This window comes from Nycticebus coucang, chromosome 24, assembly GCF_027406575.1.
Source record: "Nycticebus coucang isolate mNycCou1 chromosome 24, mNycCou1.pri, whole genome shotgun sequence".
In the NCBI taxonomy this organism is placed as follows: domain Eukaryota; kingdom Metazoa; phylum Chordata; class Mammalia; order Primates; family Lorisidae; genus Nycticebus; species Nycticebus coucang.
This window is the reverse complement of record NC_069803.1, coordinates 9,028,565-9,053,205: the sequence shown is the minus strand read 5'-3', so window position 1 is coordinate 9,053,205 and position 24,641 is coordinate 9,028,565. Positions and strand designations below refer to the sequence as shown.

Sequence of the window (24,641 nt, the reverse complement as noted above, 5' to 3'; positions counted from 1 at the left end):
TTATCACATATGATCCAGCAATTCACCTCTGAGTATGTAGCCAAAAGAAATGAACACAGGGAGTTGAACACTCATTTTTACACAAATGTAAAAAAAAAAAAAAAAAACTTTATAGCCAAAAATACGAGTGACCCAAGTATTCATCTACAGATGGATGAATAAAGTGTGACAGATACATCCAACAGAATATACCCAGCCTCCAAAAGAAATGAAATTCTGATATATAGTACAACATGCATGAACCGTGAACTGTCAGGCTCAGTGAAATAAAGCCAGGCACAAAGGCAAATACTGTCTGATTCTGCTTACCTGAGGTTCCCAGGGAAGAAGCCAAATCTGACTTCTCTGTATTATCAAGTCCACCTTTGAGTTCAGAGGTTATCGACTAGACAATGAAAGTCAATGGGTTTTCTCTTCCTATGAAAGCATTATACCTGCACACTTATTTCTCACAAACTCTTTCTTGATGCCTGAGATGATTATTCTATAAGAGAAAATTTTCAACTCCAAAATGTAGGGCAGAAACTCATTCATATTCATCACCTTGAAAGTGGAGCTAACGTTTTCTATGGATACCTGGCCTCTTTTTAAGAAGAGCATATATTGTCTATATGGCAGGAAGTGGTAGTGTAGAGAAACATAAATAGGGTGCGAGCATCCCCAAGCCCTCCCTTCTTGCTGCTTGCTGTTGCCTGTGCAAATCATCGTCCATCATGCTGGGAACGTACAGAAGGCTTCAGATTTTCTTTCTTTTTTTTTTTAAGATTTTAAAACTTTAATATGAATAAAAACCAAAAGCACACAGTAAAGTCTGGGCGTATCAGCAACATGAAACAGTCTACTGAAATATCTCTAGTTGCCTGTTTAACAAAATAGACTTACTACTATGTTTATAATGCAGTTATTCTTCACAATACCTTTAACCTTGGGATTCCTACTATAGATGTAAGAACCGTATCTTTAAACATTATGTGCACAGGGCCTTCCCTGTTACAAAGCTCTTCTCAGGTTGCCTATAATGAGTGGTTTACATGGCATTTCCTAATTAGGATGCAAATACTGAGAATGAAGGGAACAGATCTTACTCCTGTTTGTGTTTATATTTCTTGCTCCTTGCATATGTTTTGGAATTGAATAAGTATTTAATTAATCAATTTATCAATCATCAGTGAGAAGGCTTCAGATTTTCAAAATTAAAAAGGTTCCATTTCTCTCTGTTACCTTCTTTGCCTTGTTAATGCAAGCAGTCCCTGAGTTACAAATACTTGACTTATGTATAATCCATACTTACAAACGGAGGCTACTTCTGTATGTCCCCATGTTACAAACATCCGATTGACGTATAACTCACACTTATGAATGAAAACTATGACAGTTAATAGATAAATGTACCTGTTCCAACTTTCATACAAATTCAACTTAAGAACAAACATACAGAACCTATGTAGTTCATAACCCGGGGCTTGCCTGTATTAAGGAGATCACTAAGAAGGAATTAAAGGAGTCAAATTGAAATTTCCAGGGGGAATCACACTCCTGTTTCTTCTCCTGTGTACATAAAATAAACCTTGTATGTCTTTTTCTCCTATTAAAAAAAATTACCAGGTTGTGATATGCTTATATTTTCAAAAGAGGAAAAGAATGCAGCACCTAAATCCTTTATCCCTGAGAACAAACTGTGCTGAGAGTCGGCATTCATTACTGGCTACTTTGGTTCTGGGTGCCCTGAGACCTTACTGTCTGAAGCCTCATTGTCACCTCACTGAGAAACTGCATATCGAAGGTTAATGAATTTATAGAGATTTGAGGATCTGGCTGGTGGGAGCAGACCTGACACTTGATCTTTTGAGTGAAACTCATGATGCGTGGTATAACCTCTGAAACCTTTCCATGGCCTCTGCTCCTGCCAGCCTCCTGCCTTCTTGGCAGGCACCAAAAGCTTCAAATTACAGCAGCTAATTGGATGAAAATGGAAATGTATCCTAATGGCATGAGAGATTAATGCCCCGAGCTTTTCCCTTCACTTGCAGAAGCAAAACAAAAACATAGATGAAGGTTGTGATGCAGAAAAGTAAATTAGCCTGCTTCAGAGCCACAGAACACATGTTCCAGCTAAAATCTAAGATGTTTCAGAGACGGCAGACACATATCAGAAGGCCAGAGAACAATCTGAGACAGCAGAGTTATCCAAAAGACAGCCTGCCAGATCCGTTGCTCAGTAAAAGTGGCGTGATTTACCTCTGTGCTTGGGTAAGGTACTTTGGACCAAAAGATAATTTCATTTATAGCCCAGTTTTATGACATGTACAGCTGAGATACCCTATATCAGTCTTAGGAATAAATAGAGCTGAATAATAGGAGAAATCAAAATAAAGATTTAATGTGAAATTGTCTCATGCAATTGAGACCCATGATATAGCCAACAGGGAGTGTTTTTCATGAGCATTCTGTTGCTCTTATGAACTGAAATAGTTTGCATTAAAAACACATTTGCAGTTGATTTGGGAGAGAAGATTCTTGTGATATTAACCTATTTTTCCTAAAGAGATACAATTAAGAAAGAATTCATCTTTTTATTAAATTGTCCTGAAAAAAGAGAGCAATGTTACTATGGAACAATCGAGACCCTGAAGTTCAAAGGAGCTTGAGAATGAGATAAATTGAATTGACACCATTTAAAAGACAGGTCTGACATCAAGGCCCTGGGTGGTTTTCTCCTGACAAGTGATCACCATGTGTGGTATATTTTAATATGGTTTTGTACTTCATTTTCAAGGGATGAAATTTGTGAGTGCCTTAAGGAGGTGCCATCATGATGGCTGGGGGAACAGTGGGGTGTGAAACCAGAGGAGTAGTAAGGCAGTTACAGAAATTGGATTTATTACCTTTTTAGTTAATAGTCCATCAGTGCAGGGAAAGGAAAAAAAGAAAATAATGTGAGAGGCACTCAGATTGCACATTTGTGAGCTAAATTTCCTTAGAACATCCCTGATTGCTTTTGGATAAATTTCTAGATCAATTGATACCCATCATTACCTGAGGGCTGGTTCACACTGTCAGCCAACAAACTTGTCTCTATTAAGCACCAGTTAAAAGTGGAGCTTTATGGAGAGGATGTGGACAGAAGGGAACACTTGCGCTGCTGTGATTGCTGGGATTGCAAACTAATACCACCTCTATGGAAAGAAGTATGGGGAATTCTCTTTCTTTTTTTTTTTTTTTTTTTTTTTTTTTCAGTTTTTGGCCGGGACCAGTTTTGGAAACAGGTTGGAACCCGCCACCTCTGGCATATGGGGCCGGCGCCCTACTCCTTGAGTCACAGGCGCCAGGAATTCTCAAAGAACTGAAAGTCAACCCTCTATTTGATCTGAACAAAAATCATTTTACCCCCAGGACATTTGCATCAGAAAGTTTATTGAAGCTCAATTCACAACTGTGAAGGCATGGAAGAGCCCATCACCCTATGACTGGATTAACCACGGAGCAGTATTCAGCCATAAGAAAACATGGAGACTGTACAGCTTTTGTGTTTACCTGGATGGAGTTGAAACACATTCTTAGTAAAGTAACTCAAGAATGAGAAAAAAAGCACCCAATGTACTCAATGCTAATATGAAAGCAACATATAAACAACTACATGCCTACATAGAAGAAAGTTCAGAGGACCGGGGAGGAGGGAGGGCGATTGGTGGGATCTCAGCTAATGTGCACAATGTGAGGGTGCTCAGCATGCCCTCTGGGTGAAGGACTCAACTGCAACTTGAGTTGATTTACCTTAGAAATGAAAATAATGAAACCTAAACATTTGTACCCTCCTATTAATTTGAAAATTTCTTTTAAAGAGTGGAGCTTTGAATTATACACTTCATAAATTACCAATGTGAAACAGACATACATGTGAAAAATAAACCAAGTCTGTAACTAAACATTGCTGCTTCTCCTTTTGTCTTGTTTGCTAAAGGACCACTAAATACATATTTTGGAATGATTCTGTTTCTTTTAAGAGCATATTGCAGAATACCATGAACTCTACTCTAAATCTGGACTCTGCCACTTATTTGCTGTGTGAATTTGGACGTTTCTTAATACGCTGCATCTGTTTTCCCATCTGCAAAGATCAGAATAATAAGTTCTCCACCTTACAGTGTTGTATGGAGACTCAAATCATAACACAGCCATGTGTAAGAATGTTTGGAACATAGATTGAGCCATAAAGAATGCAAAGACAGATATGAATGAATCCCTAGGAAAAAATAATGTAGTATGTGAGACATCATTTGAGATTATTCTAAGGAATCTTATGAATGTATATAAAATAATTATAGAAAATAGAGGCAGCCTACATGAACATTATAGAATAGTTATTCAAAGCAAGCCAAGCATCATCATGAGGTAGTTTGATCAGAGAAAATTTCTCTAAGAAATTTGAGCCCCTGAAGGAAGTATAATTTCTCCATAAAACCAAAAATCATAATACACTATTGGCATTTGTAAGGCATATGTCTCCCCAATGGATTTTTAAAAATGCTTTACCCTACTCTCTGACACTTAGCAATGTAACTTATTCTTCAGAAAACGTATCAAGATGCAACTGATATCCAGAAGGTCCTTCCCCTGAGCCTGTCACCATCCACACAGAAACAAGAGGACCTCTCCAGCCTCTTCCAACCCCCGAGCAAAACAACCAGCTTCACCTTGATCTGTGCCCTCAACACTTGGAACTAACACTTAGCTTCCTTTTTCAAAAGTGCTCCTAAAAAAAACATACATTGTGCGGTTGTATCTTTATCTGATGAGTTTTTTCTTCCCTATTAATGCAAAGTAGGTTCTGTAAATACTGTTTGTACCTACATGTCATGTCCACCACCAGCAATAAGATCTGGCAAATTCTCTGAATTAATTATCTGTGCTTGGGTTTAATTTCTGCTTTAAAATATCATACATTGAGTAAGAGGCTTATCAGCAAGTGAAAATATTGCTTATGCTTGTTGCTAATTTTAAAGTAGAAAATGTTTTAAATTCAGACATCTTTGTACAATAGATATTCGAGCACATTTTTATTCACTCATGAGAAGATTTTTAATTAAAGCAGAACATGCTACTTAGCATAAACCATTAACTTTGATAATAGAAGTGCAGACAGAATTCAAATTCATAAATTCATTCATTGATTAATTCTGCCAGGCACAGTGCTAGACAGTGGGGTTGTGTAAAAAAAAAACCTCATTTGACCTTTAGAGAACTCAGTCTGCAGGAGAGAAATAGATTCTAAAACTTACGATGTTTTATATTATTTTAATATAAGCAGTTTTTTAAAACTTACAATGTAATAAGTCCTTTTACAGATTTGGTGGGTTTGATTTTTCCCATCTCTCCTTTTTCCTTCTGATACCAGGTGCATAAGAGAAGATAACAGGAGATGGATGGTATTACAACAAGACCATCTACAGAACATGCCTGTAGTGTTGCAGAAAGAATGCCACATAGTCCAGAACACTGGGGACAAGGGAGATACTGTCTCAGAACGAGTAAAAGAAACTGGAGAAAGAGAAGCTAATAAAATGCAGTAGAACTCTCAAAGAGCCAGAATATAGAATTTCCATGGGAAAGGACAGATGTGGGTACACTAAGGAAGTGATTACTGAGTGGGATGGATTAACATGGGAAGAGGAAGCAAGGAAGAAATATAGGGTGGTTCTCAGATGTGCAATTTTGATGATTAGACAGGTTTATATGGAGAAAGCCTCTGACTTCCATTTTGTTAAGGTCAAGGGGCCAGTATTCACTAAATGCACTTGACTCCAAAAGTCAAGGAGTGTTACGTGCATTTTTCCTTGCTCCTTGTAGGTGTGTGGATGGGCACCAGTTAAGTATGAACACACAAGCTCAGCCAGCTAATCTTAAAACCAGTGGGGCATGAGTTGCACTATTTCCACCTCGTCCACATTGGAGTGACAACCTGGCAACCACACGGGAGAAATACAACTGTGTGATGGAAGAAAAGAAGTATAATAATAGCCTTTGAGAGGATTGGAGCAGACTTCACTGAAAAAATAATTCGAGGTGACAAATATGAATTATCTAGCTGATATTCCAAGCAGAGGAAATAAAACAGGGTTTACCAAGGTGTAGAATTATGAAGAAAGTGTGGTGTGTTAAGGCAACAAGTAGTCCGTTTGGTATGGCCAGAGCATAGGTGCATAGCAATGGGGAGAAGTCAGATATGGGCCTGGAAATTCCATCAGAATGTCTTCATCTGAAAGGTGCTGAGTGTCTTCTAAAAGACATTACGCTAGGGAGCGTTTGATTTACAAGAGAAAGGCCCTAAGGTGAGCAGAATATAAAGTCTACGCCATATGAAAGTGTTGGCAAAAGGCTATACACAGGTCATCTGAGAGCTGGAAGGAGGTGGCCACGGTCTTCGGAAAGATCTGTGGATTCTAATGTGTGCAGCATGCATCCAGGGCCCCTCATTGAGACAAACAGTTCAGTGTTGAGAGTACGTGTGCTCTTCTGGCCTCGAGTGCCAGACAGCAGTAGGAGCTGGCCCCTTTGTCACCAGCTGCTCTTCCCTTTCGTTTTTAACAAGGAACTTTTGTTGACTGCTCCCTGCATGCTGCCTGTGGACCACTCTGTAAATGTGAGGTCCATCTGGGCCCAGGGGGTTGTTGAGCCCTGTCACAAATGACCATATGGCCACATCCTCTTCCAAGGCGCTGTCTTCTCATATGCTTCCCCCACCCCAGGCAGGGATGCCTGACACCCCACACAACAAGGACAAGTAGAAGTGAAAACTACAACCAGCTCCTGAACTTGGCAGGACTAGACCCTGCTCTTGATGAGAGCCTGAACTCAGATGTAGCAGAAGGAAAGGACAGATGTGGGTACACTAAGGAAGTGATTACTGAGTGGGATGGATTAACATGGGAAGAGGAAGCAAGGAAGAAATATAGGGTGGTTCTCAGATGTGCAATTTTGATGATTAGACAGGTTTATGGAGAAAGCCTCTGACTTCCATTTTGTTAAGGTCAAGGGGCCGGTATGCACTAAATCAAGTTTCCCAGTGCATTGTTGAACATACATATTTGGATCAAGATTAGAAGCATAGCTTAGAGGAGAAAAAATGTTTGGTGTCAGAAAGCAGATTGCCTCGGGCCAGGAAAGGGGAGAACTGACTATAAAAGGAAACCAAGGGACTTAGTGGGGTGAATAAATGTTTTAAATCTTGATTGTGGTGGTAGATAGATATACATCTATATACATTTGAAAGAACTCACTGAATCTGAAATGGGTGCATTGTATTTTATGTATTTATAATGAAGTAAAGTTTATTTTTTAAATGTTTTAAGGCTGAGCAGGTTGCTCATGTAATCCTAGCACATTGGGAGTCTGAGGCAGGAGGATTTCTTGAGGCCAGTTCAAGACCAGCCTAAGCAAGAGCAAGACCCCATTTCTACAAAAATAGGAAAATGTAGCCAGGTGTGGTGGTGCACATCTATAGTCCCAACTACTTGGGAGGCGGAGGCAGGAGGCTCTCTTGAGCCCAGGAGTTTTAGGTTGCAGTGAGCTATGATGATGCCACTGTGCTCTAGATCAAGACACAGAGTGAGAGTGTGTCTCCAAAAAACCAAAACAAAACAAAAAAACAAACAAACAAGCTATGCCCCATGAAGCCTGAGAAAGAAGGGGCCACTTTTTTTGTCACACGAACATCTATAAAGCAGGGCTTTATTTTCCCAGATTGGTGACACATCTCTGCACTTTGCACGGATAATTTCTGACTAATCAAATAAATGAGCATGTTCCCATGCCAGTGAAAAGTAAGAAAGAGAAAGTGTGGAGAAAGTATTTAACAGCTGATCAAGCCAAGTATCACATTGCAATTTTTATTTTAATTTCTGAAAAAAAAATGAACTCACATAAGTGTATTTCCACTTATTATGAGAAAAAGAGACTAAGAGTTGACTTCATGAGTGAATATCTAACAGATGGACCCTGCAACATCCAGGGGGTAGGACACAGAGACAAATCAGTTGTCATGGTTTCTCTGAGATGCAGTAAAGAAAGGGACATGAATGGGCAGTGAAATCCCTCCCTGGGAAAAGCCACGCGTCGCTTCTTTCTGAGTTAGATGATTGCCAAGTTCACTTTGAATGCTGGGAGTTGGTGGGAGATGAGAGAGTAGAGATACTGCCCCTCCACCCCTGGCTGTTATCAAATTAGATTGCCCTGGGACCACACTGCCCTCCTCTATAGCAGACATCAAACAATTAATGACTACCTCAGATTAATCAATTATCCCTGCGGGCTGCACCCTGCGGAAAGACAGGATATGTGTCAACAATCACAGAAGCTGTGCACAGCCTGAGACCCAGTTTTCTGTTTAATTGGAAAGCAGTAAGCACACTTGAAGAGAATAGCATTTCAAAAGACGTATAAATCGGGCGGCGCCTGTGGCTCAAAGGGGTAGAGTGCCGGTCCCATATGCCGAAGGTGGCGGGTTCAAACACAGCCCCGGCCAAAAGAAAAAAAAAAGACGTATAAATCCTGGTGGACACAATCAGGTTTCCCAGTCCCTGGTGTCACTGTCCAGTCAATTTCCAAATTCATCTAAACCCAACTCCACCATCTCCTGATTAATATGTGAAAATAGTACAATAGTACAATAGCTTGATATATATGTCAGCATTGTCAAATGTTTCCTCATAATTTGTCTGTGGGGGCGTTAGGCAAGGAGGGGATGGAGGGTGAGGGGGGTCCCTTCACACACCTTTCTTTGAGAGTAAAATTGAAGCCCAGTCCTGAACACTGTGCCTATGTGATGTCAAACAGGCAAATGTTGGAAACCTTTGGTTTGGCTGAACTTGCCTGTTTTGTCTGGAGATTCTGATCAAGTTGACACAGACTGAACGTCTGTTCCAAGGTCATCCAGAGGCTGCCAGCACTGAGATCACTGCTGAAACCCCTAACTTCTACAGCTGTCCTCCTCTTTGCTACCGCCCAAACAGATTCCTTCTTGTCCACACAAGATTGGGGGTTGTTTTCTCCTTGTTTTCCATGCCCTGCATGAATGACCTTCTATGGTGCCACTTCAGCGGAGGCCTGTGAGGATGTGAGGAATGTGGCTGTGTTGCCAAAATACCAGTTCTAGGGTCACTGGTGGTTAAGATCATGGCCCTTGGCCCAGCAGCAGACAGAGGGAGGAAGGGTGGCTTCACCTTGGCTCAGGTTCATGTCCTCAGACGCCAAGAAGTCACAGAGCCATTTTTAGGTTGTAGAAATTTACCTCTCTCATGAGTCTATCCCCAAAGCCCAATGCTTGCAACATCTTATTTCCTGTTCTGGGATTTCCTGAAACTGAAGCTGAGACTTTGGACCTTGTAAAGAAATGCATAGAAAGGCGCTTTTTCTGGAACTACGCTGCATGCCTCAGCTTTGACATACAAATCTGCTTCGTTGGATTAACACTATTGTTATATTTTCTCAGAAAGTGCATCCTTTTACTCTTTTTCTTCATTATCCATACCCCTCGGCCCCCTGTTATTGTGACCCCTCTTTAACTTTTTGAAAATTTGAAAGCCTCTTATTATAATATTAATAAAGTTTATTTAGGGCATTTTTTTTCAAAAGATGGAGTAGAATATGAATATTGGAGAGCCATGGGCTCTTTAGAGAAACAGAAACAGTAGGATATATACAAAATTTATTATGGAAATTGGCTCATGTGATTATGGAGGACAGGAAGTCCCAGCACCTGCTATTTGCAAGCTAGAGAATAAGGATAGCAAGTGGTATAATTTCCTCCAAGTCCAAAGGCCTAAGAACCATTGAACCTGAGGGTGTAAGCCCTGGTCTGAGTCCAAAGAGAAGGACAGGAGGTGGAAGGGGAGTAATTCCCAGTCTGAATCCAAAGGCTCAAGAACCAGAAGCATCAATATATGAGAGTAGGAAAAAGTGGATGTCCCAGTCCAAGAAAAGAGAGAATTTGCACTTCCTTGGGCTTTTTGTTCAGGCCCCTGGTGGATCAGATGATGCTGTCCACACAGATGAGGGCAATATTCTTTACACAGTCTACTGATTTAAATGCTTATCTCTTCTGGAAACACTTTTATAGATCCATCCAGATATAACTTTTTACCAGCTGTCTGGTCATCCCTTAGCCCAGTCAAGTTAACACATAAAATTAAGATATATCCTTCCTGGCATTTTCTTAGTTATTGTGTTAAGACAATTATAATCTACATTTACTAAGGCTATGTTAACCAGCTTGATGAAAATGTGTCAAACTGTTTATAAAACCAATGTATGGTGCCCAATGATCACATTAATGTACACAGCTATGATTTAATGTTAATAAAAAAAATTAAGGATATATGAAAAATAAATACATTATATGATTCTCAAGTGAATCTTGGATTAGAAAGAAAAAAGAAATTGCTATAATAATTCATCATTGGAGTGATTGGGAAACAATAAACATGGGCTGTGTTTTAAATATGTTGTAGTGATATTCAATTTTTTGAGTGTAATAACGGTATTTTGATAACATAGAAGAATGCTACTATGGTCTGAATGTCTGTGTCCCCCTCCCAAATTCATACTGAAATCCTAACCCCCAAGATGATGGTATTAGGGGTGGCCTTTAGAAGGTGATTATATCATGAGGATGAAACTCTCTTGAATGGGATTAGTGCCCTTATAAGACAGACCCCAGAGAGACCCTCACTCCTTCCACCATGTGAGATTACAGCTAAAACAAGGCAACTTATGAACCAGGAAGCAGTCCCTCACCAGACACCAAAGCTGCTGCCCCCTCAATCTTGGGTTTCCCAGCCTCCAGAACTGTGAGAAATAAGTTTCTGTTGTGTATAAGCCATCCAGTTGGTGGTATTTTATTATAGCATCCTGACAAACAAACACCCTTCATAGAAGAGGGAGGACTGAAGGTGTCTGCAACTTACACTCAGATAGCAAAAAAAATTAAAAGAAAAATTAAAAGAGATAAAGTAAATGTGGCAAAGTAGTATCAATTGGTAAATCAAACTGAAGAATATTTAGGTGTTAATTATAGTGGTCTTACATTTTTCTGTAGTTCTAACTTTTTCAAAATTAGACATTGTGGGAAAACGGGTCCGTAAAGTGAGGAGGAAGGATCCCCAGGTCTCAATAATTTTCCCTCCTAGAGTCCACAGTACTCCTGTTTTCAAATTTCCACTTCTTTCTATAGTTGGGATTTGACTTTCTGTATTTAAGGTGACTGATGCCAGCACCGTCCATTCCAAGCACAAAAAACTACTCCTATCCTGCAGAACTAAGGAGGCCCCTGAGCCCTACACCACCCCATGTAAAGGAATTGCTCAAGAGGTTCTTGCTGGGGCACCTCCTCCCAGATCATTTCTTCCCAGGAGAATTTGGGTCTCCTCTACCCCTAGGAGCTATTGGCAAATCTTAAATAATAACCTCCCTCGCAATTAAAAAATAAAGTTCAAAACTTCACCCAATCATGGTTAAATGATGTGTTTTTTTGTTTTGTATGATAAAAGAAAGAAAAAACAAAAACTACCTCAAACGATACTTGTGACAATTAAGTACCATTATACATGATAGAATCTAGCACAGTGCCCAGCACAAGGGAGATAACCTTTATAACTATTAATAATCTTTCTCTTATCTGAGCCCACCCTCCTCAGAGACTGAAGCTGAACTCTGCAGTGCTGAAACACCCTGTTCTCCCCTACACTCCCTAGACCTCACACAGCCCAAGGTATGCCTATTGTTCTGGCTTAATCAATAGTGACCCCTTCACCTTTAAATTGTCCCAATGAGGATGAGAAATTAGAAGGTCACCCTAACTATTATCACAGTCTCTCTAGAAAAGGTATCCTATTAAAGAGCACAGAGACCTGCTTCCTCTTTCTGAATAAAGGCTGCCAAGATGTCTTTCCAAAAGCAGTCTGAGAGCTGCAAAAATAAACAAACAAATGGGGAGGGGGTGTCATAGCGGACATGTTTTATTTTTACCTCAAGAAATGGATGCAAGTGTTCCCTCCCCTGAAGGCCAACCTGCGCACTTGAGGTGGGATGTTAGCCCACCAAAGCAGGGAGTAGAAAACATCTAATTAAACTTTCATACTTAAAGATGTGCATCTAAGGGACCCAAATTCTCACAGACTAGCAGGTTATTTTAATGGTGAAATGAGTCTTCTTATTAATGGTGTGAGAATTATATACATGATGACTCTATGCTGTTCTTGAGACAAAACTCTTCACCTTTTTTGAGGCACCGAGGCTAAAGAAATATTGACTCAGCCCAGCCTCTCTACTTAAGGTGAACAGATGTCAATTGGCCATAACAGAACTGCTTGCACCTGTGGGCTCACTGTAGTCCCTTCCAATCCTCAAGTCAGAGTTCTTATTCTTGCTGGAAATCATCCAATGTAGACAGTAGAAATGCTGTATTTAATCCTCCTCTCCTGGGGAACAGGATTAAATACTGGAGTAACAAATGAAAAGAACAGAGAAAGGATTTGCTTCCAGACTTGCCAAAGATGAATTTTAGTACCTTTAACACAACTTTTTTTTGGTTTTTTTGAGACAGAGTCTCATTATGTAGCCCTTGGTAGAGTGCGTGGTGTCACAGCTCACAGCAATCTCAAACTCTTGGGCTTAAGAGATTCTCTTGCCTCAGTCTCCCAAGTAGCTGAGACTACAGGTGCCCACCACAGCGCCTGGTTATTTTCTTGTTGTAGTTGTCATTGTTGTTTAGCAGGCTCGGGCCAGGCTGGAAACCACCAGCCTAAGTGCATGTGGCTGGTGCCTTAACCACTGTGCTATGAGCACCGAGCCACTTTAACACATCTTGTTAATTATATAGCCCATTGAGTATACTCTACAAATGGAGTCTCACATTTTATGTTTCAAATAGTAACTGGGATTCAAAAGATAAATTCTATCTCATGGGACTCCTACAAAATTAATAAAAACACATCCTTAGAGTGGTTTACATTTTGCTGAAGCATTTCAATCCTCCTCCTTTATTAGAATTAGAATGTAAGCTTTATGGTGGCCAAGGGTTTGTCAGTTCCATTCACTCGACATTCTGAGTGACCCCAAATAATAATAATTTTCTTGATACAATTTTAAAATGATTTTCAAGTTCCTCACTACATTTTTTTCTTGTTTCCCAACTGAAAAGCCAAAAGGCTTCCTTCATGGAAAGTTCTGATTATCTTTTATCACATCTCAATTTTCAAATAATAATTTTCACATTTACTTATGAAACCCTTCGACTAAAAAAAAAATTATTTAACTTTTAAAAATTGCTCTTTCCGGCTCGGCGCCTGTGGCTCAAGTGGCTAAGGCGCCAGCCACATACACCTGAGTGGGTGGCGGGTTCCAATTCAGCCCGGGCCTTCCAAACAACAATGATGGCTGCAACCAAAAAATAGCCAGATGTTGTGGCAGGCGCCTATAGTCCCAGCTTCCTGGGAGTCAGAGGCAGGAGAATTGCTTGAGCCCAGGAGTTGGAGGTTGCTGTAAGCTTTGATGCCACAGCACTCTACCCAGGGTGGCAGTTTGAGGCTCTGTCTCAAAAAAAAAAAAAAAAAAAATTTGCTCTTTCCAAGCCCAGGGCAGTGGCTAACGCCTGTAATCTTAGCACTCTGGGAGGCCAAGGAGTTCAAGACTAGCCTGAGTAAAAGCAAAACCCAGTCTCTACTTAAAATAGAAAAACTGAGGCAAGAGTATTGCTTGAGCTCAAGAGTTGGAGGTTGCTGTGAGACATGATGCCACAGCACTCTACTCAGGGCAATAGCTTGAGACTTTGTCTAAATAAAGAAATAAGTAAATTTAAAAAATTTCTCTCTCCAGTACATAACACTATCTCTTATTTTTAAAATTATAAAAACATAGGCTCAGCGCCTGTAGCTCAGGGGCTAGGGTGCCAACCACAGACACCGAAACTGGAGGGTTCGGAATCCAGCCCAGGCCTGTGAAACAACAATGACAACTACAACCAAAAAACAGCTGGGCATTGTGGAGGGTGCTGTAGTCCCTGCCACTTAGGAGGCTGAGCCAAGAGAATCACTTAAGCCCAAGAGTGTGAGGTTGCTGTGAGCTGTGCCAAAGCACTCTATTGAGGGTGACATAGTGAGACTCTGTCTCAAAAATAAAATATAAAATAAAATAAAAATAAAGATAAACTAAAAACCCCCTTCCATGTCATCATCTCTGTTCTTGTTTGATGTCAAAAGTACCATTTGTTAATATAACCACCTGTCTCATCAGGAAAGTCCTTAAGTGGGAAGTTGTCATGTTCAATGTGGTGGATATTAGCTTTTGAAAATTTTAGTTTTCCCTCCCCCACTTCTTTTGGGAATTAAAACCTGCATCCCTATTGCAGACCAGTAGTTAGGAAGGGTGGGGGAGTGTCCTGTGTTCTTTGTACTACAGGAGATGGCTCAAGGGAAATGATGAGGGTGGAAGTCACAAGATTTTCTTAGCCAAAAATGGGATAAATCAGAACCATCGACTATAGTTCAATAGCAACATCTTGAAGCTGAAAACCTCCCCCTTTAAAAGATCTGTATTTCTGCTCAGAGGTAGGACATAGAGGTACTTTAAGAGTCTGTTAACCTCCTCATTTGCTGGCAAATTAATGCACTTCTGTCTCCTCCAAAAACAAACAAACAAACAAAAAAACAAAAAATGATTTTTCACTTGAAAGCTAATATCTTATCGTTGGCAACAAATTCTATCAGTTTCTTAAAGTGACATGCAATTTTCATGAACATATTTGATAAAAACAAAGACTGAATAAGCATAGTGTTCCAGGATTATTTTTGAACAAAAATGGTATTCCATGGAAACAGAAGCTAGTTTGACTGAAAGTTCAACCACATAAGTACTTTCGCTTGAAACTCCTATGATACAGGGTGGCCATAAAGTTAAATTGCACACAAACATTATGGCCACCCTGTACGTTGTTGTGTAGCAGAAATGCCTTTGATATACCCTCAATTGTGTCACACAGAATATTAAAAAATATTTACAGAAAGGTTGAGATTTAACAAAAGTAACCTTATTCACTGCTTCATTCAGGACTTTATGTAAAACTGCCTCCCCCCCCACCCCCGTGAATAGGTGTATCAGATGAGTTCACTCTGTACAGATAAGACCAACTTAGGTTCATTCCAAAAACTCTTAAGATGATGCCCTGCCTCAAAACATAAATATCACCCCTAACGACACAGATGGTCTTCAATTGTTTTAAATTAATCAGTGTTTTTTAATTACAGAGTTCGTGATAGTAAAATTTCAGATATTCACAATAGCCTGTTTGGTTGGGGTGGTTGTATAGTCTTCTCCGGAGTGCTAAGTTGGTTATGGCTTACATGGGAAATAAAATAAGAAATAAATTTCTGGCCAAATGTTCAAAATGCCCTTGTAGGTAGCAATCAATGTCCAGTTCTGACTCATTTCAGAGGCTCCAAAAATGAGTGCTCTTGTCGCTGGGGAGGAAAATACAAAAAAGCCAGGGTAGATCTCAGGGAGGAAGCCCCAGGGAGACACAGGGGGTCTCTGTTGACTGTGACTGGTCATATCTTCATAGGCATATGGCCACACCTCTGAGTGACCACTGGTGTGATTGTCAAGCCCAATGATTTGAGATGACAATCCTTAAGCATCGCTTCTGCCCTACCCCACGCCTCTGCTCCTGACAAATCTCCTTGATGAGCCGGCCACTGAAGAGTTGCTAATTTAATGGGTTAAATCCCAGAATATTGATGTGGCCACATGCTGGTCACAAATAGGTCAATACAACTTAGAAGCAAGCTCTGTGCATTGTACTCCATATTCTCGTATCCCCCTCATACGGACAGCAAGAGAGGGTTTATCTCCTGGGAGGACGGCTGCTCAGGGTCCTCTTATCTTTCTTCTTTGATTGATCTTCTTCAGTGTCAGTACTCACCAACCCCATCTTTTTTCTCTCCTCTTTCTTGGCATAGGGATGTTGAACAGGCTAGTCCCAAGATTCGAAACTGGGAAATGCAAAGATAGTTAAAGATCCTACCCTACTCAGGTTTCAAGATTGAAATGCAGGTTGAAATCCAGCTTTTACCAGGAACGAGTGAACTGGGTTTAGTTGGTTTGCACAGCTACTATAAAGAGGTTGTTTGAGTCTCATTATATTATTGGGAGCTTTGTGCAAAACTCTATTTGAAATGCCAAAGGAGAGGAGAAACCAGAGAATAATTCAAGCATTACTCAGTCCTTGGTTTTAACATTATTATAATATCACAAAGCCTTATCTAGAACCCTTCACTCCTTTCTCTCCCAGGTCTAATTCACATCAGCAGTGATACCTAGTACAAGGTCTACTTTACAACACAATAAATAAGGAGCAAATAACTAAGGGAAATAAAGGTGTCACCCCTGGTGCTAGCATCAATCATTCTCTTTCACTGGACAAATCTCAAAGTCTGCAGAAACAAAGCAAAACAAAACAAAAATGTAATGGCTACTGACAGTTACAACCACTACAGCCAGCATTTAGTGAACTAAGTATGAACATTAGCTTATTTAATCATCACAATAACCTCACAGGGAGGTTGTATATTATGATATTCATTCTATTTTTATTTTTGAGACAGAGTCTCACTTTGTCACCTGGGTAAAGTGGCATGGTATCATAGCTCACAGTAACCTCAAACTCTTGGGATCAAGTGATCCTCTTGCTTCAACCTCCCAAGTAGTTGGGACTACAGGTGGCTGCCACCACAATGCCTGGCTATTTTTAGAGACTTACTCACTCTTGTTCAGGCTGTGTCTCAAACTCCTGAGCTCAGGCAATCCTCCTGCCTCAGCCTTCTAGGGTTACAGGCGTGAGCCAGTGTGCCAGGCCTATAATATCCATTTTAAAGACAAATAAACTGAAGCTTACAAAGACCAAATAATTTGACCAAGATAAACAAGACAGTGTATTGCAGAGTGATGAATAAAACTAGGTCTTTCTCATAATCCTCTATCCCCTCTGAGTTTTTCAAGCATTTTTATTTCTATAATCAGAAGAAAATAAGATGTGTGTTGACATTAGAATCAGGCAGTAAGGAATATTAACCACGACCAACAATGAAAATTAAGATGAAAGAAATATCCTACAGAAAGGTGAGAAAGTTTGTTGTAAAATATTCAGGATTGCAAAGTTACTTAAACACACACTAACCACCACTATCCTTGGTCTGTTAACGTCTTTACAATATTCTTGGAAGATTTTGAGGAAAACACATGTCTCTTATGCAGGGTTGTACTCATCTTGCCTTTAGGACATCATGCACTGAAGATTAATTCTATACTCTATGTTTGTATCCCTCCCCCCCCAAAAAAATTCCTATGTTGAAATTCTAATCACCAATTTGACACCATTAGGAGGTGGGGCTTCAGCAAGTAAGACCCCTCATGAATGGGATTATTGCCCTTATAAAAAAGACAACTTCAGAGGCTGCACCTGTGGCTCAGCAGAACAGGCAAGGGGCTGGTCCATACATGGAGGTTGGTAGGTTGGAACCCAGCCCTGGCCAAATTGCAACAACAACAACAACAAAATAGCCAGGCATTCTGGCAGGCACCTGTGGTCCCAGCTACTCGGGTGGCTGAGGCAAGAGAATCGCCCAAGCCCAGAAGTTGGAGGTTGCTGTGAGCTGAGATGCCATGGCACTCTACCAAGGGCAATAAAATGAGACTCTGTCTCAAAAAAAAAAAAAAAAAAAAAGACAACTTCAGAGCGTTCCCTCACCCCTTCTGCCACGCAAGATCACTGCAAGAAGATAGTCATTTATGAGCCAGAAATTGGGCTCTGATCACACCTGAATCTGCCACACTTTGATCTTGGACTTTCTAGCCTCCAGGACTGTGAGAAGTGTTGTTATTTATAAGCCCCCTAGTCTATGGTGTTCCGTTATAGTCAGATGGACAAAGATAGAAACCGGTAACAGGAGGGGAGGTTACTTAAAAATGTGGAAGTGGCTTTGGAATGGAGTAATGGGTAAAGACTGGAGGAGTTTTGAGGTACATACCAGAAAAAATCTATATTGTGTGAACAGGTAATGGCAATTCTGGTGAAAGCCTAGAGAGAAAAGCAGAGAGCCATAGAAAAAGTTTGGTTGATTCAGAGAATACCTCAGTACTCCTGAGAAGAACGTTGGTAGAAATACCGGTGGTAAAGGTCGGTATGATAAGGTCTCAGATGGCAATGAGAAACGTATTATTGAAAAACGGAGAACAGGTTGTCCTTGTTATAAAATGGCAAAGACCTTGGCTGAATTGTGTTCATGCTCTAGGGATTTGTGGATGAAAACCTTGTGAGCAATGAAACTGAATATTTAGCTGAAGCTACTTCTAAGCAAAGTATTGAAGGTACAGCTTGGCTCCTCCTGACTGCTTATAATAAAATGTGAGAAAAGAGAGAAATGATTTAAAGATGGAATTGTTAAGCAAAAAAGAACACAAAAGATTTGGAAAATTCTCAGGCTATCCATATTGCAAAAAAATGAGAACACTTAAGGGTGTGGCCAAGTGACTTTTTGATAAGAATAGTAGTATGAAGCAGGCCTCTCAACAGAAGCCAGAAGTTATTCTCTAAGACAATAGCAGAATGACCCTTAAATTGATCCAGAGATCATCAGACCTGCTGCTCCAATTACAGATCCAGAGTACAAGGGCAGGGGTGGGAGGGACCACAGGCAACTGTGGGACCTCAGCCCTGCTGCATGGTCCAGGCTCCACTCTCTAGCCTTCAGCATCACACTCCCCAACCTCTGCAGGTGCCCCTCCAGGATGCCCTAGAGCATACAGGTCACAGTGGCCACTCCTCCAGAGGACACAGGCAACAATCTTTTGAGGAAACCTTGCAATCCAGTCTCTGCCAGAATACAGAAGGACTGGGGAACACAGCTGCCTCCACTGAGGTTTCAAAAGGCAGAGGCAGCCAGAGCCAGGGGTGCATAACCCCAGCCAGGGAGAACCATGCACAGGGGAGGGTATGTAGTAGGGAAGTCACTGGGGGGCTGAGCCGTCCGGGTGACACTGACACCCCAGGGGTCCTGGAAGGAACAATATCAAGTCAAAGGGACCATTCCCCAGCCTTAAGGTCTAATGGAATTTTCATCATCAGGTTTTAAACTTACCTGGTACTTCTTCTTTCCCATTTCTTCCTTTTAGTGTGGGAATGTCCATATCATGCCTGTCCCACAATTACTATATTTTTAAAGGCACATTAACCTGTTTGGCTTCATTAAAATTTGCCTAAGGATGAACATATCTTGAGCTTCATCCATATCTGGTTCAGGTAATGTGTAGATGAGACCTTGAATTTTTAGATTTTAGAGTTGACAATGAAATAAGAGTTTCAAAAAAAGACTTCTGAGGCTGTTTGGATGTAATGAATATATTTTGCATGTTGAGAAAGACATGTATTGGGGGAGATTAGGAGCAAAATGCTATAGACTAAATGTTCATATTCCCCAAAATTCATATGTTGAAACCTCAACCTCCAAAGTGATGGGAGATGAACAGGTGATAAGGGTGGAGCTCTCATAAATAATATTAGTGTATGTGCAAGAGACCCCGGAGAGTTTCCTCACCCATTCTGCCACATGAGGACACAGAAAGGAGACGACCATATAAGAAACAGAAAGTAGGAGGCCCTGGACATGGAATCTGCTGGTGCCTTGATCTGGGACTTCCCGAGCTCCAGAACCGTGAGAATAAATCTGTTGTGTAAAAGCCACCCGGTCGATGGTATTCTTTTATAATAGCCTGAACAGACCGGAGCCACCAAATTCTCCTAATGAATTGTCTTCTCTAGCAGGAATAATTATCTGACCAATGCCTATGTTAAATGCACAGTGTTAAGTATGTATAGCAGACAATGTGTGACTGAAGGGATGCGGCTCATTTTCGCTTGTGTCTTTTATTTCTGAGTAGTATACAGAACACTCTACACATTCACTCCACTAATAGTCATAACTATGACCCCAACCGATGTTCTAGTTACTAGAATCTAGTCTTTAACAGCAATAAATAAGCCAGCACTCAAGTTCTGAAATATTATATCCTTTATACTGCATGACCAAAGGTCAAAGTTTAATCTATTTTTTGGTGAAGAGGTAATGACTATTGACTATCGTTTATAATCATTTTCTCCAACATTTCTGAAAAAGTCTGTCTGCCTTGTCATATGTTTTGACAATTAGTACTTAAGAACACTCCCAGTAAAATGTACTAAGCAAACTACGTTGCCTTTTACAGACTCCTCCACAGCCATGATTCGTCCCTCATGACCTCCCTGTGAGGTAGGTCACTTTCTTAATCATATTTCACAAACAAAGACAGTGATGTAAAGAGAAAGGTGTTATGTAAAAAGAAAGGTGTTGAGTAATGCGACCAACACAGATGAAACAGCCCAGGGAGCCTTACGTGGAATTCAAATACCGTCGCTCCCAGTTTGCAGGTAAAAATCCTACTACGGTGAGGGCAGACTTCTCCCTCAATACCAGCAGCTATCAGAGACGAGGTCATCAACTTCTTAATAAAAGCCTTCTTCCAGAAACAGTAAATGGTTACCACAAAGTCTCAAATCTGTGGATATGCAAAGAGTCCCAAAGAACCCGTAATTTCTTTTGTTTGAAATTCACCCCATTTTCAATCTCATGGAATTCCCTCTTCTCTTTCTCTCCTACAGAATGTTTATACTGCATTAAATTATCAGTGCTTCCACTAAATTTTTTTCAGGGATACGTGATTTAGAAGAGTTTAGAGATTTATGAACTCTTGATGAAGAATTAGCAAGGGGTAAGAATGAATGAAATGTTGAAGCACCTAGGCAGCCTAGAGGACTGAATATTTGCTTAAGGCATGTATGGAAGAGGACAGAAAAGTACCACAGAACATGATGCCAGAGGCATAAATCATCCTGAGAGATGCCTGAGGGCTTTCTTCTAAGGGTTCAAAAAAAAACATTTAATACACAATTTAAGATCTGGCCTTTCACAATCCCCTTCTCCAGCCCTAACCTCTTTGACAACCTCAAACAGATTGGCAAAGATAAATTTGCCTCCAACCCCACTACTACCCATTAAGTACTCTTTCTCCAAGGAGTGTAGAGAATAATAGTGTTTCTAAAATAGTTTGTTACTGTCTTAGTAAAAACAGCTACAAAATTAAACTTCTGAATGTTGATAAACAATTAAAGAATGTTACACAGGGAAAAACATTTTTCAAAGACCATCCCAATCATTTCCTTAAATGCAAAAATTAAGGTCCAGGGAAGTTAAGAGATTTTTCCAATATACAATAAAACCTCCATAGTGACCACCTCCCTACATTGACCACCTCAAGTTGACCTAGTTTTCACAGACTGGACATGTGCCACTGCCCAGCCAGGCACTGGTCTGCAATAAGAACAGAGGGGCTGGTGCTGAGGGAGCACGACTAGGTTCCCCTTATGCTGTGTCACGGACGTGAACGTCAGAGATCCCTGCTGCCCTCTGCGGGCAGGACTTTCCATGATAAAGAATACGAAAACAATGATAGCTGGGGGGCAACAGGCTTTACTACCACCTAGAAGCCTTCCCACTTTCACATGGAAAGAAAATGTGATCCAATGTTTTACCCACTCGTTTTGTGTGTGTGTGTGTGTGTAGAGCTCCAGTAGAGGCCGCAGACAAGACGGCTGAACTTTCTCTGTGGCAGGATCAGAAATGACAAAAAATGCTCACAAATGCAATGCCAGTGGCCACCCACCAGGACAGGCTGCATGCACATGGTCAGCACCCACACTGTGGGAGCCCCTGAGACATTCCACCTCCACTCTGACATGGATCAAAACACACAGGCTGTCCAGCCCGGATCACACACTTCTTGTCATTATTCTGTTCAGCAGCATAAGGGACAACTGGTAACATCTCACCAATCAAAACACACGAGGAGGAGACATGGCTTTATAAGACATTCCACTTTGAACGGAAAATGGGAGGCCACAGGGCAAGGTTTGAATAAGGAACTCTAGAAGGATGGCTCAGGGTGTGGAGAAGAAGGTAGACATGTTGTTTCAACTTAACGAGGAGATGGCAGATAAACTTGAAACAACTTTTATTACTCATTCACGTCCCTAGAAACCAACAGATGGGATCTCTCATTGCCAAGTTCTAATGCATTTCATGTTCGTGCTCAGCATCAGGACACTGGGCTTGCAAAGTCCAATATGCTGTTGAGAGTGAAGTGAGGACCAGGGAACCTCAGCCAGATCCTCAGCCTCCCGTGCGAGGAAAGTGCTCTCTCTAAACCAGGTGAAGTTCCCCACAAGGCAGCAAGTACGTGAGTCCAGACATGCAAACAGAAGATGACCAGAGTCTGTAAGAAATATTTCCTTTTTTAGTATAAAAAATAGAGAAGTGACCCCTAAGGATAATTCATTATCTGTTCTTTGATAGGGCTCACTGTGAGTACTGCAGAAATCAATTCTTATCCTAATGGATAGTCAAGAGAATAGGGGTTACATCTGAATATTAAGGCAACCCAAAAAATAAACCTCAAGAAGGCTCTAGTCTATGTCACTATGATACTTTCTTGAAATTAGTCCTTAAATACTAGGGCCCAAAACTCTTGAGCAGAGAAATTTTGATTCCTATCCACCAGCCCCCTTAGTGCCTGGGCTTCTTTCTTGGATTGTTCAAAGCTTGGTATCCACATCTCCCGCAAAGAGCCACCACGTGGAGCCCGGGGTGGTGAGAAAGTGAACACTGTCGGCTCTGGGCAGCTCAGATGGGTGGCCTCCGCCTTCCATCTTTTGGGTGTTAAGCCCTGCATTAAGAGAAAGGAGAAATGAAATTCAAGCATATGACAAGGAAACACAACTCCCACATTCCCATCTCACGGTCTTAGAACACAATACATACCATAAAGCAAGTGTCCTTACTCCATAGAGTTGAAGGGGAAAGAGAGTATTTCACATTTATTGAGAATATTCCATTCTCTAGACACTCTGCCAGGCACTTTACCCAATCTGCCTCACTTAATTCTTATAGCAAGGCTCGGCACCTGTAGCTCAGTAGCTAGGGCACCAGCCACATACACCAGAGCTGGTGGGTTCGAATTCAGCATGAGCCTGCCAAACAGCAATGACAGCAATAACAAAAAAAGTAGCTGGGTGTTGTGGTGGGTGCCTGTAATCCCAGCTACTTGGGAGGCTGAGGCAAGAGAATCGCTTAAGCCCAAGAGTTTGAGGTTGCTGTGAACTGTGACACACTACGGCACTCTACAAGGGCAACATAGTGAGACTGTCTCCAAAAAAAAGGAATTCTTATAGCAAGTATATTAAATAGGCACTACTATCCCACTTCACAGAGGTAGAAACTTAAGGAACAAAAATAGTTACATAATTTGCCCCAAATAGTATACCTAAGACTAAGCCCCATTTTCTGGTTTTCTTTATGTTCTGAAGATTTCCTTTCCCTTCTGCTATTTGATTTGTTTATTCCTTTTCCCTTTTATCCCTTTACCACCAGCCCCCTGCCATACACAAACATTTTAATGTATTTAATACAGTCCTCGTATTTACCTGTAAGTGTATTTAAACACTTTTTATAAAATGTGTCCTCATTTTCTGGGCATCTGTTTTTAATTAACTTATCCATTATTATTTCATGCATCTCATTCTGTTTGTTAGTTTTTCACCAAGCATTATTCTTGTATCTATGTTGTCACTAGTTACAACTAAGCCCTTTGTTTTTAAAGTATTTCCACCATACTCAACTGTGCCTAATACTAAGATGTTTTCACCAAAAAACAGTAACACCGAACATTTACATGGTACCATCCAGCTTCAAAATGCTGCTGGGATCTTGGTCCATGTTTAGCCTGGTGTGTCTCCATGGTGCTCTCGGTGTGTTCCCACAGTCCCCTAACTAGTTGCCCTGACTCCACCTGCGATCCACTGCAGACACACTCAGCCACTCTTCTCATTCCAAGATAAAGTCCAAGACCTTAAAATGGCCTATAAGTTCAGGGAACATTATGATTAAGTCAGCCTGGTGGCCTGCATTGGCTGCTGGAACAGACAAAGGATGTTGGTGACATACAGTGAAATATGACTACTGCCTGCAATTTAGTCAGTGGCAGTGTAGTGATAGGAATGTCTTAGTGTTGACAAATGTACTGTGGTTATGTAAAAGTGTCAGCAGACGCCAGGTGACGAGCACATGGAACTCTGAGCTATCTCTGAAACTCTTCTGAAAACAAAATTATTTCACAATTAAAAGTTTCTTTAAAAGGCAATGCAAAAACCTTCAACATTTTGAGGAAACTGGATGTCTATTTTACTACTAACAGCTTAGACTCAGTGAAATTTTTGCTTACGTGTTAGAGTAGAATGAAGGCATTTTCATACATTCTCCCATGCACATCTTCTAGGATAGCTATGATCAGCCAAAAACAAGAAAATAAACTAAAAAAATAGAGGGTAAAGCATATAGAAATTAGGTATCAGCACAATAAAAAAAGAAGAAAAAAAATTCCAAAATGCTAAGGAAAGTGGATCTCAGGCTGCTGTTCCACTTGAAGGTCGAGGACAACTCGCCACACGG

The 24,641-nt window shown here is 40.8% G+C and overlaps 1 protein-coding gene across 3 annotated transcripts in view; it reads right to left on the bottom strand.

Annotated features, from left to right (window-relative positions):
* FUT10 (fucosyltransferase 10) overlaps positions 1 to 24,641 on the bottom strand; it is a 427,469-nt gene that overhangs the window by 225,328 nt on the left and 177,500 nt on the right. The window contains exon 4 of one of the 3 annotated variants that reach the window (XM_053578686.1): positions 22,133 to 22,860. The exons of the other annotated variants lie outside the window; for them this stretch is intronic. Within the exon in view, the coding sequence (XP_053434661.1) occupies positions 22,633 to 22,860 (228 nt within the window). The 3' untranslated portion in view covers positions 22,133 to 22,632. Of the gene's footprint in view, positions 1 to 22,132; positions 22,861 to 24,641 lie in introns of those variants that run through there. 3 annotated transcript variants of the gene reach the window in all.